The sequence below is a fragment of the Trachurus japonicus genome, chromosome 3 (genome assembly GCF_045865225.1).
Source record: "Trachurus japonicus isolate A0001 chromosome 3, Traja_1.0".
Classification (NCBI taxonomy): Eukaryota; Metazoa; Chordata; class Actinopteri; order Carangiformes; family Carangidae; genus Trachurus; species Trachurus japonicus.
In genome coordinates this window covers 26313603-26327676 of record NC_140909.1, presented here as the reverse complement: position 1 = coordinate 26327676, position 14074 = coordinate 26313603, and the positions used below count along the sequence as shown (strand labels likewise).

General features: G+C 41.1%; 1 protein-coding gene across 1 annotated transcript in view; it reads left to right on the top strand.

Annotated features, from left to right (window-relative positions):
- Window positions 1–11872, top strand: part of LOC146990041 (mucin-5AC-like) — a 38293-nt gene extending 26421 nt beyond the window's left edge. The window contains exons 42-64 of the mRNA XM_085768000.1: window positions 643–822; window positions 1261–2181; window positions 2560–2733; window positions 2866–3458; window positions 3981–4781; window positions 5008–5138; window positions 5298–5469; window positions 5668–5915; window positions 6078–6261; window positions 6537–6732; window positions 7031–7209; window positions 7306–7375; window positions 7487–7617; window positions 7982–8016; window positions 8120–8288; window positions 8407–8502; window positions 8601–8644; window positions 9104–9223; window positions 9823–9921; window positions 10131–10259; window positions 10475–10514; window positions 11153–11276; window positions 11440–11872. Of these exons, the coding sequence (XP_085624126.1) occupies window positions 643–822; window positions 1261–2181; window positions 2560–2733; window positions 2866–3458; window positions 3981–4781; window positions 5008–5138; window positions 5298–5469; window positions 5668–5915; window positions 6078–6261; window positions 6537–6732; window positions 7031–7209; window positions 7306–7375; window positions 7487–7617; window positions 7982–8016; window positions 8120–8288; window positions 8407–8502; window positions 8601–8644; window positions 9104–9223; window positions 9823–9921; window positions 10131–10259; window positions 10475–10514; window positions 11153–11276; window positions 11440–11665 (5062 nt within the window). The 3' untranslated portion in view covers window positions 11666–11872. The remainder of the gene's footprint in view (window positions 1–642; window positions 823–1260; window positions 2182–2559; window positions 2734–2865; window positions 3459–3980; window positions 4782–5007; window positions 5139–5297; window positions 5470–5667; window positions 5916–6077; window positions 6262–6536; window positions 6733–7030; window positions 7210–7305; window positions 7376–7486; window positions 7618–7981; window positions 8017–8119; window positions 8289–8406; window positions 8503–8600; window positions 8645–9103; window positions 9224–9822; window positions 9922–10130; window positions 10260–10474; window positions 10515–11152; window positions 11277–11439) is intronic.
- The last annotated feature ends 2202 nt before the right edge of the window (window positions 11873–14074 follow it).

Below are 14074 nucleotides of genomic sequence, written 5' to 3'. Positions count from 1 at the left end.
TTCTACTACAACGCCAAAGATCAGTACAGCTACAACCACACCTTCCACCACCACTGAAACAACTACAACCCAATCACCACCAACTCCTACTTCAACCACCACACCTTCCACCACCACTGAAACAACTACAACCCAGTCACCACCAACTACTATTTCAACCACTACACCTTCTCCGACCCCAGAAACAAGTACGCCTCAGCCACCATCAACCACTATTTCAATCACTACATCCTCAACCACAACTGAAATAATAACAACAACAAGGCCCCAACCAACTACAACTTCACCCTGCCCTAGTGGGCAAAATATGACATGTGATTGGTCAGATTGGATTGATCTTGGTAAACCCACACAAGGACCTAGTGGTGGAGAAGACGAGTCCATCCAGAAAATTAACTCTACTGGTCATCACATTTGCTCTGATCCAAGTGAAGTCGAGTGCAGAGCTGTTCTTTACCCAGATCTAACCTTGTCAGAGGTGGGGCAAGTTGTGACTTGTAACAAAAATGTGGGTCTCATATGCCACAATGATCAACAAGGACTTCGAGGAGACTGTTTTGACTATGAAGTACGGTTCAAATGTTGCATGTGTCGAGGACCCACAACTCCTATCACAGTTTCTACTACAACGCCAAAGATCAGTACAGCTACAACCACACCTTCCACCACCACTGAAACAACTACAACCCAATCACCACCAACTCCTACTTCAACCACCACACCTTCCACCACCACTGAAACAACTACAACCCAATCACCACCAACTACTACTTCAACCACTACACCTTCTCCGACCCCAGAAACAAGTACGCCTCAGCCACCGTCAACCACTATTTCAATCACTACATCCTCAACCACAACTGAAATAATAACAACAACAAGGCCCCAACCAACCACAACTTCACCCTGCCCTAGTGGGCAAAATATGACATGTGATTGGTCAGATTGGATTGATCTTGGTAAACCCACACAAGGACCTAGTGGTGGAGAAGACGAGTCCATCCAGAAAATTAACTCTACTGGTCATCACATTTGCTCTGATCCAAGTGAAGTCGAGTGCAGAGCTGTGCTTTACCCAGATCTAACCTTGTCAGAGGTGGGGCAAGTTGTGACTTGTAACAAAAAAGTGGGTCTCATATGCCACAATGATCAACAAGGACTTCGAGGAGACTGTTTTGACTATGAAGTTCGGTTCAAATGTTGCATGTGTCGAGGACCCACAACTCCTATCACAGTTTCTACTACAACGCCAAAGATCAGTACAGCTACAACCACACCTTCCACCACCACTGAAACAACTACAACCCAATCACCACCAACTCCTACTTCAACCACCACACCTTCCACCACCACTGAAACAACTACAACCCAATCACCACCAACTACTACTTCAACCACTACACCTTCTCCGACCCCAGAAACAAGTACGCCTCAGCCACCGTCAACCACTATTTCAATCACTACATCCTCAACCACAACTGAAATAATAACAACAACAAGGCCCCAACCAACCACAACTTCACCCTGCCCTAGTGGGCAAAATATGACATGTGATTGGTCAGATTGGATTGATCTTGGTAAACCCACACAAGGACCTAGTGGTGGAGAAGACGAGTCCATCCAGAAAATTAACTCTACTGGTCATCACATTTGCTCTGATCCAAGTGAAGTCGAGTGCAGAGCTGTGCTTTACCCAGATCTAACCTTGTCAGAGGTGGGGCAAGTTGTGACTTGTAACAAAAAAGTGGGTCTCATATGCCACAATGATCAACAAGGACTTCGAGGAGACTGTTTTGACTATGAAGTTCGGTTCAAATGTTGCATGTGTCGAGGACCCACAACTCCTATCACAGTTTCTACTACAACGCCAAAGATCAGTACAGCTACAACCACACCTTCCACCACCACTGAAACAACTACAACCCAGTCACCACCAACTCCTACTTCAACCACCACACCTTCCACCACCACTGAAACAACTACAACCCAATCACCACCAACTCCTACTTCAACCACCACACCTTCCACCACCACTGAAACAACTACAACCCAGTCACCACCAACTACTACTTCAACCACTACACCTTCTCCGACCCCAGAAACAAGTACGCCTCAGCCACCGTCAACCACTATTTCAATCACTACATCCTCAACCACAACTGAAATAATAACAACAACAAGGCCCCAACCAACTACAACTTCACCCTGCCCTAGTGGGCAAAATATGACATGTGATTGGTCAGATTGGATTGATCTTGGTAAACCCACACAAGGACCTAGTGGTGGAGAAGACGAGTCCATCCAGAAAATTAACTCTACTGGTCATCACATTTGCTCTGATCCAAGTGAAGTCGAGTGCAGAGCTGTGCTTTACCCAGATCTAACCTTGTCAGAGGTGGGGCAAGTTGTGACTTGTAACAAAAAAGTGGGTCTCATATGCCACAATGATCAACAAGGACTTCGAGGAGACTGTTTTGACTATGAAGTTCGGTTCAAATGTTGCATGTGTCGAGGACCCACAACTCCTATCACAGTTTCTACTACAACGCCAAAGATCAGTACAGCTACAACCACACCTTCCACCACCACTGAAACAACTACAACCCAGTCACCACCAACTCCTACTTCAACCACCACACCTTCCACCACCACTGAAACAACTACAACCCAATCACCACCAACTCCTACTTCAACCACCACACCTTCCACCACCACTGAAACAACTACAACCCAGTCACCACCAACTACTACTTCAACCACTACACCTTCTCCGACCCCAGAAACAAGTACGCCTCAGCCACCGTCAACCACTATTTCAATCACTACATCCTCAACCACAACTGAAATAATAACAACAACAACAAGGCCCCAACCAACTACAACTTCACCCTGCCCTAGTGGGCAAAATATGACATGTGATTGGTCAGATTGGATTGATCTTGGTAAACCCACACAAGGACCTAGTGGTGGAGAAGACGAGTCCATCCAGAAAATTAACTCTACTGGTCATCACATTTGCTCTGATCCAAGTGAAGTCGAGTGCAGAGCTGTTCTTTACCCAGATCTAACCTTGTCAGAGGTGGGGCAAGTTGTGACTTGTAACAAAAATGTGGGTCTCATATGCCACAATGATCAACAAGGACTTCGAGGAGACTGTTTTGACTATGAAGTACGGTTCAAATGTTGCATGTGTCGAGGACCCACAACTCCTATCACAGTTTCTACTACAACGCCAAAGATCAGTACAGCTACAACCACACCTTCCACCACCACTGAAACAACTACAACCCAGTCACCACCAACTCCTACTTCAACCACCACACCTTCCACCACCACTGAAACAACTACAACCCAATCACCACCAACTCCAACTTCAACCACCACACCTTCCACCACCACTGAAACAACTACAACCCAGTCACCACCAACTACTACTTCAACCACTACACCTTCTCCGACCCCAGAAACAAGTACGCCTCAGCCACCGTCAACCACTATTTCAATCACTACATCCTCAACCACAACTGAAATAATAACAACAACAAGGCCCCAACCAACTACAACTTCACCCTGCCCTAGTGGGCAAAATATGACATGTGATTGGTCGGATTGGATTGATCTTGGTAAACCCACACAAGGACCTAGTGGTGGAGAAGACGAGTCCATCCAGAAAATTAACTCTACTGGTCATCACATTTGCTCTGATCCAAGTGAAGTCGAGTGCAGAGCTGTTCTTTACCCAGATCTAACCTTGTCAGAGGTGGGGCAAGTTGTGACTTGTAACAAAAAAGTGGGTCTCATATGCCACAATGATCAACAAGGACTTCGAGGAGACTGTTTTGACTATGAAGTTCGGTTCAAATGTTGCATGTGTCGAGGACCCACAACTCCTATCACAGTTTCTACTACAACGCCAAAGATCAGTACAGCTACAACCACACCTTCCACCACCACTGAAACAACTACAACCCAGTCACCACCAACTCCTACTCCAACCACCACACCTTCCACCACCACTGAAACAACTACAACCCAATCACCACCAACTCCTACTTCAACCACCACACCTTCCACCACCACTGAAACAACTACAACCCAGTCACCACCAACTACTACTTCAACCACTACACCTTCTCCGACCACAGAAACAAGTACGCCTCAGCCACCATCAACCACTATTTCAATCACTACATCCTCAACCACAACTGAAATAATAACAACAACAAGGCCCCAACTAACTACAACTTCACCTTGCCCTAGTGGGCAAAATATGACATGTGATTGGTCGGATTGGATTGATCTTGGTAAACCCACACAAGGACCTAGTGGTGGAGAAGACGAGTCCATCCAGAAAATTAACTCTACTGGTCATCACATTTGCTCTGATCCAAGTGAAGTCGAGTGCAGAGCTGTTCTTTACCCAGATCTAACCTTGTCAGAGGTGGGGCAAGTTGTGACTTGTAACAAAAATGTGGGTCTCATATGCCACAATGATCAACAAGGACTTCGAGGAGACTGTTTTGACTATGAAATACGGTTCAAATGCTGCATGTGTCGAGGAGGACCCACAACTCCTATCACAATTTCTACTACGACACCAAAGATCATTACACCCACAACCACAACTGAAATAAGTACAAATCAGCCCTCTTCTACAACTCATGCTTTTAGTCCCTCAACTGAGGAAGCTGTTACAGAAGGAACTCCTACACCTACACCTTTGCCTTCCACAGCACCCTTAATATGCCACTGCTTCCATAATGGCACAAAGTTCCCTGTTGGTAAGTTCTGATGGATCTTGCTATGTTTTAAATCTACAGTTGACTTTTACATTGACTTGATTTCAGACTTAGATAATGAACTGACAATTTAAGTATATAATTCATGTAGTGTCAAGTTCAAAGCACCATTGGACATAAGAAAAAATTAAAATTTGCTCTATGTGCAGCTGTGAATCTTAATATGATGAGATACATGATATCACAACAATATGTGTTTCATTTTCAGGGTCCATTGTCTACAATGTGACAGACCATGATGGCTACTGTTATGTAGGGTATTGCAATGACAGCTGTCATGTGGTTCCTCAACACCATCCCTGTGGTTCAGACTGTGTTGATTTAACTCCTCCAAGAAAGGTATTCTTTTATCTCTTTTATATGCATTTTTTTTTAAACTTTCTATGTGTATTGTTAAACAATTCTGCAACCCTTAAACTGCTAGTGTTTACTGATATCATTTATCATAAATTATTTACAATCATGTATATGTTTTGTCTTCAATGATTACCCCCACAGAATGGTGAAAGTTGGAAAGTTAATAACTGTATTGTGGCAACATGTGAAAATGGCAATGTGACTTACAACGAAACACAATGTCCAACTCAAGAGCCTCCAGTTTGTGTTAATAACTATCCTCCTATTGACGTAATGGATGGTGATGAATGCTGCTCCCATAAAGAATGCCAATGTAAGTCATTTCAGCTGACCTTGTTGCTAGTTCACAAAATTATCCAGTTAAAGATAGATATGCTATATTTTAGCTGTGGCAGTGTTTTTTCTTTTGTCTTGTCGTAGTTGCATAGTTTTACATTTCCTCATTTCAACAGTGGTTGTGTATCATTTGGCATTAGATGACTTGAAATTTCGTTCATTATATCTTATGAAGGTGTCTGCTACGGTTGGGGAGACCCACATTACGTCACCTTCGATGGAACATACTATGAATTTCAAGGCAACTGTTCCTACTGGCTGGTGAAGGAAATCTTGCCCAAATACAACTTCAGTGTGATGACTGATAACTACTACTGTGGTGACATTGAAGGCTTGTCATGTCCTCACTCGATCGCTGTCTTCTACAATAATTACAAGATCTCTATTACACAGAAGGAAATCAATGGCACTGTCACAAACCAGGTAAACAAATGGCATAATTAACATTCTACATTTTTAATTCAAACTCTTGTCACCTGTTTTGCCTTCAATGCTTCCTCTGGTTTAGACTTGTGTGTGCAGCAGACCCAAGGCAAAATTTTTAAAGTTTATTTGTCACATTAATATGATAATGCTTTCTTTCAGGTTTTTGTAAATGACAAACCAGTGAGTCCTGCATACCAGAATACTCACTTCCGTTTAACCACCACTGGTATAACCACAGTGCTCGTCATCCCTAAAATTCATGCCAAGGTCACCTTCTCAGGGCTCACATTCAGTATCTACCTGCCAAATGGCATGTTTGGCGGCAACACAGAGGGACAGTGTGGTGAGTCCTGCAACAGAGAATAACAGAACACTACTGTTTCTAGACCTTACCTGACATAAGCTGATAAATGACATGTATACACACATTAGTAGAGTATTTGTGCTGACACTCAGCAGAACAAATATAATATATTTTATTATTATTTACTATTATTTATTTATATATGTATTTGTACCCATTTTCACAACAAAACTTAAGTATAACTAATGTTTCAGCAGGAAAACAGAAGTGCTTGAGCTGTGTTGAGGTTTTACTAATGATGAGGATTTCTCTAGGTACATGCACCAACAACCGAACAGATGACTGCAGGTTGCCAGATGGCAAAATTGATCCTTCATGTCCTCATATGGCGCACGAATGGCATACTAACAACAGTCACTGTGACCCTCCAATTAAACCCACACCAACTCCTAAACCTGTACCAACACCTGCCCCCTGCGACACTTCCATCTGTGAAATCATCAGTAGCAGGTAGGACACACAGGGAAATACGAGAATTGAGAGGTTGCACCACTCAACATCAGGTTCTGACATTGCTTAGTTTTGGTATAAAATGTATTTAATGTATTGTAATGTAAAATGTATTGTAAATGTTTTTTTTTTATCTTTGATTCAATTATTTGTTATTATAAACAGACATTAATTAGAAATTGTTTGTGCAATGCTGCACTTCCACAAATATCAACTTATGTGTACGTAATGTGTAAAGATGTAGCCTACTGAGTTTGTATCCAGTCGTCATACTGACAGTAAATCCCATCTTCCACAGTGTGTTTGAAGCTTGCCACGACATTGTTGACTACCATCCATTTATCGTGGCCTGTGAATTTGATATCTGCCACATGCACATTCATCGCATTGGCTGCACAAGCTTACAAACATATGCTGATGCTTGTGCTGAGGCTGGAGTATGTATTGACTGGAGGAGCTCCACCAAAGGAATCTGTGGTATGCTAAATTATGAAATGTTTACCACTATCACATGCTTAGTGCACAGGCCTCAATAAATTCCATCATGGTCATTCTCTTTCTATCCCTCAATAGAATACACATGTCCAAGTTCCAAAGTGTATGAAGCCTGTGGACCTCAGGTGGAGCCGACCTGCGATTCCTGGTACAGCACTTTACTTCACATCACATTGTTGTATCTCATTACAATCAATTATTATCCATTAATTTATTTGATTTCACTCGCATACAACACTTAATGTTGTTATCTCTGCAGGTATAACGAGAAATTTATCTATGCCATCAATGAGTTCAGTGCCATGACAAATGTGATGCTGGAGGGCTGTTTCTGTCCCAATGGCACTTACCTTCTCTCATCCAGCTCGGATGAATGTGTGCCCACCTGTGGTAAGTAAATACAAATTCAAATAGCAATGTCTTTAAAGTCAAAATTCCATAAATAAAAGTTTTAAAGGGCATTAAGTTTGCACCTTATCTTAAACCAAAAATTAATGTTGGCAGCTGATGATAATGTGTTGATGTGTTCTTGGCTTATTTTTGTTTTTGAAATAACTGATACTTATGTCAATGGCCTAAGGAATATGAATACAGTTTTAAAGGTTGATATTAATGTTTGTTATAAAAAGAAAAGAAAAAAAGAATTGTTATAAAAGGTTACAAGAAAATTGATTTCAGAGAGTATACATTATGTACCATTAGCCTGAAGAGGCTAACCAGAGATCTAATGACAAATCAATGTTTCTCATTATAGAAATTTGTCGGCTGGAAAATGGAAAATGGGCAAAGGTAAATAATTTATCCATAATGCCACAACGCCATAATCTTCTGACAGACATGTAATTTCTTATATTGCTTCCCTGGCTCAATTCTACACACATTGTGTCCTCAGGCCAACGACTCATGGACAGAGGGCTGTAAGGAGTGTATATGTGAGGAGGACACACTGCAGGTCACCTGCCGTAAGATTTCCTGTCCAACACTGCCACCCCTTAACTGTGACCAAGAGGGTCAGATCAAGGTCACAGACACTTCCTGCTGTTGTCCAAAGGAGAAGTGTGGTAAGTGAGCATCGATAATGAAACACTATCACAATGTAATTGGGTGACAGTGACAATTCTCAGGTGTTAAATGCTGATATCAATGCCCCCCATGTAACCCATTATTGTCTTTGAACAGAGTGTGATGTGAAGCTGTGCCCCTCTGTGCCATCCTGCCCTCCTGGCTTAAATCTAACCATCACCTTGGGAGTCTGCTGTTTTGAGTACTCCTGCAGTAAGTTTGCTCATGTGTAACTGCATGACCAGGTGTCAGTTGTGCCACTGCTCCAGTTGTTGCAGCATTCATTCACTAACTGCTTTTTTTCTCTGCAGCGATCAATCCACACGTGTGTGTTTTCAACAACAGTGAATATCAGGTGAGATCTCACATCTGCAACACAACACAATGCAGAGAGTGTAGTTTAATACATAGACAATGAGGCATATAAAAACACATATGTGGAAAATTATGAAGTCCATTGCAAATTGGAACAATGTCATAGTATGGTCTACTCTGTATGGTAATGTATGCACTCTTATATTGTATTCATATGTTTTTAACTCACATAAGTGGCTTCCCACATGCCAGATTCTGAAGACAGATGTACTGTACCTAAAAAAATAAGAAAAAAAAAGATTTTTTCAATATGTGCTATTTTCAAGGAATAAACAAAGCAAAAAAAGCAAAATTAAATTTAAACAAGCATGGACTGTTGTAACATGTCATAACAAAAGAGTAATCATACAGATAGTTTTGCTATATGCATATTATTATTATTATTATTATTATTATGAGTATCTGTATCTGTGCTGATCTTTGCACTCTGTCCATCAAGGTTGGTCACGTTGTGCCCATGAACCCATGTGAGGACTGCATCTGTACTAAACAGGCAGACACCAACAGCGCTGCGCACATACAATGCCACCCTAAACCATGTGACACACACTGCCCCCTGGTAAGAATATTTTTATTGACAAGCTCATCCGTTGACTGCGTTGTTTTTCAATCATGTATTTTTTTCAGTGACATGTGTTTTGTCATTGGAAGTAACTAGACATAATGTATGTCACAAAAAACATTTGGGTTTGAGAGGAGTAAGAGGGGATGGAGGTGGAGAGGGAGGGGGGACAGAAAGAGAGACCATCAACAGCAGTATTTGTTAGTTGTAACAGTGACAATAATATTATACCCAGTTATAGCCTATAGCAATAGTGACACCGTATATGCTGTTTGTCGTTTACTGTTATATCCTCAGCACTAATAGGTCAATACATAGATAAATAGTAGAAATACTATGTAAGTCTAATTAATAAGTGTGTGGTGAGAGAGGGACAGAGACCTTTATGTGCCATGGGAACACCCAAACAGTTCTAAAGCAGCATAACTAAGAGATGGACTCACCTGATTCAGCTCCAACCATCACCAGAATACTCATGTCACCTATCCTTTCAAATCCACCATCACATATTGTCAAATATTTTCACCTTGAGTTTTTGCTGGTTTAATGTTATCAAGTTTTGTTTATACACTGAGTTTGTTTGGGTCTGTTTTTAGGGTTATGAATACCAGAACGTCCCAGGGCAGTGCTGCGGAAAATGTGTCCAAACAAGCTGTGTTATCACGCTGTTGGCCAACAACACACACACATTAAAGGTTTGTATGTTTCAATGTACTGTATGTATTAAGTAAGAGAGGAGGTGGTTATGTTTTATCAATCTGCTGCATTTTTTAATACAGTAATGGTGCTACCAATTTTATTAAATTCACTGTGATGCTGTGTACTGTGAGGCCACAATATGAACAGATGTTACAGATGAAAATGTGGTAGTGGCTCTGATGCAACCTGTTGTGTTACTCTTCAGCCTGGCAACATCTGGACCCCCCCTGGGACCCCCTGTATTAAGTATGAGTGTGTGAAGATCGGTAACCAGTTCATCACCATCGAAGCCAAGACCGTGTGTCCTCACTTTGACCCTGACGAATGCATACCGGTAGAGTTTACACACACATGGAAAGACAGACACACACACAAATCATCACTGTGGCTTCTCAAATAATGGAAGCTTTGACACATTAATTCATGTCTCAGGTGAAGGTTTAGAGATGCAGGTAAAGAATGATGTGAGAACACTGCCACCTGCTGGCTAATGTGACCTCTGTCTGCACAATGAAACAGCACTGATGTAAATGTGTGTGTCTCCTACAGGGAACAGAGACCACTGCGCCAAACGGATGCTGCCGTGTCTGTATGTATAACGCATATATAAAGACTTATTTAGATAGTGCATGCAAAGTAAAAAATATGAAAATGAAAATATTTATGAAATCTAATAGAAATACATCTATTGCCACGCATATAGCCTATGCAAATATGTAGGTTTATGTGTGTGATTCTATTCTACACATGTTTTATGTATATTCATCCATCCCAAATTCTGTCAGTATATGTTGATACCATATACAGTACGTTCCAAATGAAAAACATATATGGCAAATGGAAGTTTTATATATAAGCTGTTTAGTAAGCAAAATATATCACCATATAGTTGCAGTTCATCAGAAATAAAGGCATAAATTAATCATACTATTGGTATAATGTCATAACAGTCATCACTGTTGGTATAGGGACATGCATGAGATGCATTACAATTCTTTATGGCTACATTAATTGTATCATTGGTACAAGACCCTCTTCAGGTGTATATTGGTATTTGATTGAGCCAGTTTACTTAGCTTGGACAGGTTCTTACTGCTGGGTTAAATTGTACTTGGACTTGTTTTGAAATAGAAAAAACAGAAACTGTAGTTGTGTTTGTTCATGATCAGAGTAAATCAGGTCGATCAAGATATTATTCACTCACAATGTTTCTCCCTGATGCCTCAGGTATACCAAAGGGTCCTCCATGCAACATGTCCACCAACGCGATGTACCTGTATAGTCAGGGCTGCCAGTCCAAAGAGCGTGTGAATGTCACATCTTGTAGTGGAGCCTGCGGGACCTCTACCTTGTGAGTCACCATCATTTTATCTTCTTCATCATCAGTGTCATGAAAAACCCCCCATCCTTAAGTGTAAAGACTGTTGAACATCATTGTCCAAATGCATCAAAACTAAAATGACAGATTTTTAAAAGGTGTTTTTCTCAATCCCTGTGTCCCTCTCTCCCCTCAGCTACTCCGCCAGAATGAAATCGTTGCAGCACTCCTGCTCCTGTTGCCAGGAGGTGTCCACGTCCAAGAAGCAGATCCAGCTCTCCTGTCCTGACAACAAGGAGATCACCTACACCTACATCCACATCGATGCCTGCGCGTGCCTCAAGACGGACTGCTCTGCACCAGGCCACAGCAGCATGGCACCCACTTCCTCCGGCATTAAGTCACGTCGACGCAGGAGATGAGGCAAACAAACAGGGCCACTGTTTGGAGCAACTGAATAATCATAACTGATTCAGCATCAACTTTTCCTCTATTTATGTCTACTGTATTAGAATGCTATAGTTTTAGTTTGACAAGCTTGTAAACCAACATAGATTTATTAATAAAGATCATACTATCGCTGCAGATTGAGTTTGTCTCTGTCTTGGTTTCTTATAGGGTATGTAAAAATGCAGATATGACTGATCTTGACACTCTGTCCTCCAGAAATAAATTAATTTAAACAGCAGTAAAATCAAATCTTCATAATAAACATACAGTACATTCATCCACTGCTGGGGTAAAACGTATTCCCAAGCAGCAATGGTCCCTGTTCAGTCACCCCCATGGTCACCTGAGGTCAACCTCTACATCTCACCTGAACTTGAGAAGTGATCCCTGACTAATTCAACTACCTATGACTACAGTGTATAGGTGTGTCTAATCCCCTTTGTAACCTTTGTTCAAGAATTCAATATAAACTGCATTTGCGTGTGTTTAGTCGGCTGTGGTAACATTGAACATTCGTCTGCAGCCCATCAATCAAACAGCTGTGTGAGAAGTGGCCACATCCTGCTCTCAGTTTACCTCCCTGCCCCACGTGTGAGATAAAAGTCTTACAGAAAGATCACGGCAAAGCTGCGATGAAAGCAGAGAGTCGCAGGCAAACACTCCTAGTGTGCAACAGTGCCTTTGGGCAAGGCGGTACCACACAGCACACATCCCCGAGTCAGATCTTTCACAGGTTAAGGGTGGAGAGGAAAGGTATTCATAGGAGTCTTGGTAAACAAGGATGTTTACTTAATTTAACATTTATCTAACCAGATACGTCAATGAAAGCAAATTATCGTCACCAAACCTCTCAACACCACAAGGATTTAAATACATAAGCAATTAGCAGAATTGACCGTGAGGCTTGCGAAAGATTTACAGTAATCAGTACACATCTCAACAGTTCCCATATTTACTGAGAAGGAGCCAGATAGAAGTTACTTAAGGATATGTTGAGTAAGAACAATACATTCAAGCGCATTTACAGCCACAACATGTGTTATTATACTGATATAGCTAACTTTATCTAAAGTTAACTTTGGTTATTTCACACACATGAAAGTAATGCCATATATGTCCAGAGGATGTACAGTATATACTGTTTGATGTAACAATATATTGAGTTTGTGTCCTACCCACTGCTCTCTCTGACATTCCTGTCTTTCCCTCACTGTCAGGATGAAGACAAAAATCTCTCTTTCAAACAAATTATGGAAAAACAGCTTTGTATATATGAACACTATCCTATATACATGTCAGACCACCAAAAACCAGCATGTATGTTGACATGTTGTGCACATGTTTGACTTTTGAACCCCCACACAAATGTTCTACTCCATAGCCCCCAGACAGACACACATGATTTAAAACTCAAGAAGTCTTCATCTAAATTGAAATTTGAACCTGTCATAAAATTAAGCAATCATAGCCAAGTGAAAACATAATCTGAAATAATAATTTGTCGAAAGTGAATTAGAAAAGTGGCGCCGCTCTAGATTCTTCAAGTCAGCAACAAAGACCAGGACTACGCCCAAACTCACACACTTTTTATCGATTGCCTGCCTTTTATTTATATCTAATGTCTTCTTAATTTCTCATTCCTACTATCAACTACTACTACTTCTACTACTTTGTATGAACATTGAACATAACAAAGCATGAGAATGAAAGTGACACCACAACTTCTTAATCTTAATATAACAAATAAACAAACAGTGCTGCTGATACTGGCTCACATCAGACCAAAGAAGAATGACCTTGTAGAAGTGTTTCTGGCAGTCTGGATGTTGTCATCTGGATCTAAGCAGTATGAGTTATGACCCAAAATTAATGAAAAGTAAATATGTTTGCTGTTGCCACTGGAGAGCCTTGAGGCACCTGTGGAGCCCCTTTTAAATGTTCTGGAGAAAATGACTCGTACCCCAGAAGTGGTGATTAACAGCTGGAACTTTTAATGAGTGATTCAATCGAGTCAATCAATTGAGGTGCAGTTGCTCCCTGAACTCAGAATAGAGTGTATTAATTGGATAAAGATAATGATAAAAAATATAAATAAAGATAAATATATTCAAATACAAGATAAACATGTACACATAATACATTTTTAGAACACCTTATGCAATAATAGTAAAATAGAATGTTGTGTTGAGGCTATAGACCTCACTGCAGGCGACCCCGGATCGAATCCCGCGCCGAGCTGCCCTGTCCTGCGTGTCATCACTCCCCTCTCTGCCTCCCATTCCCTGTCTCTCTCAACTATCCTGTCATTAAAGGCAAACCCCCCAAAAAAATATATATATAAAAAAGAAAAAAAGATTGCACTCTCATATTAGGCTACTTCC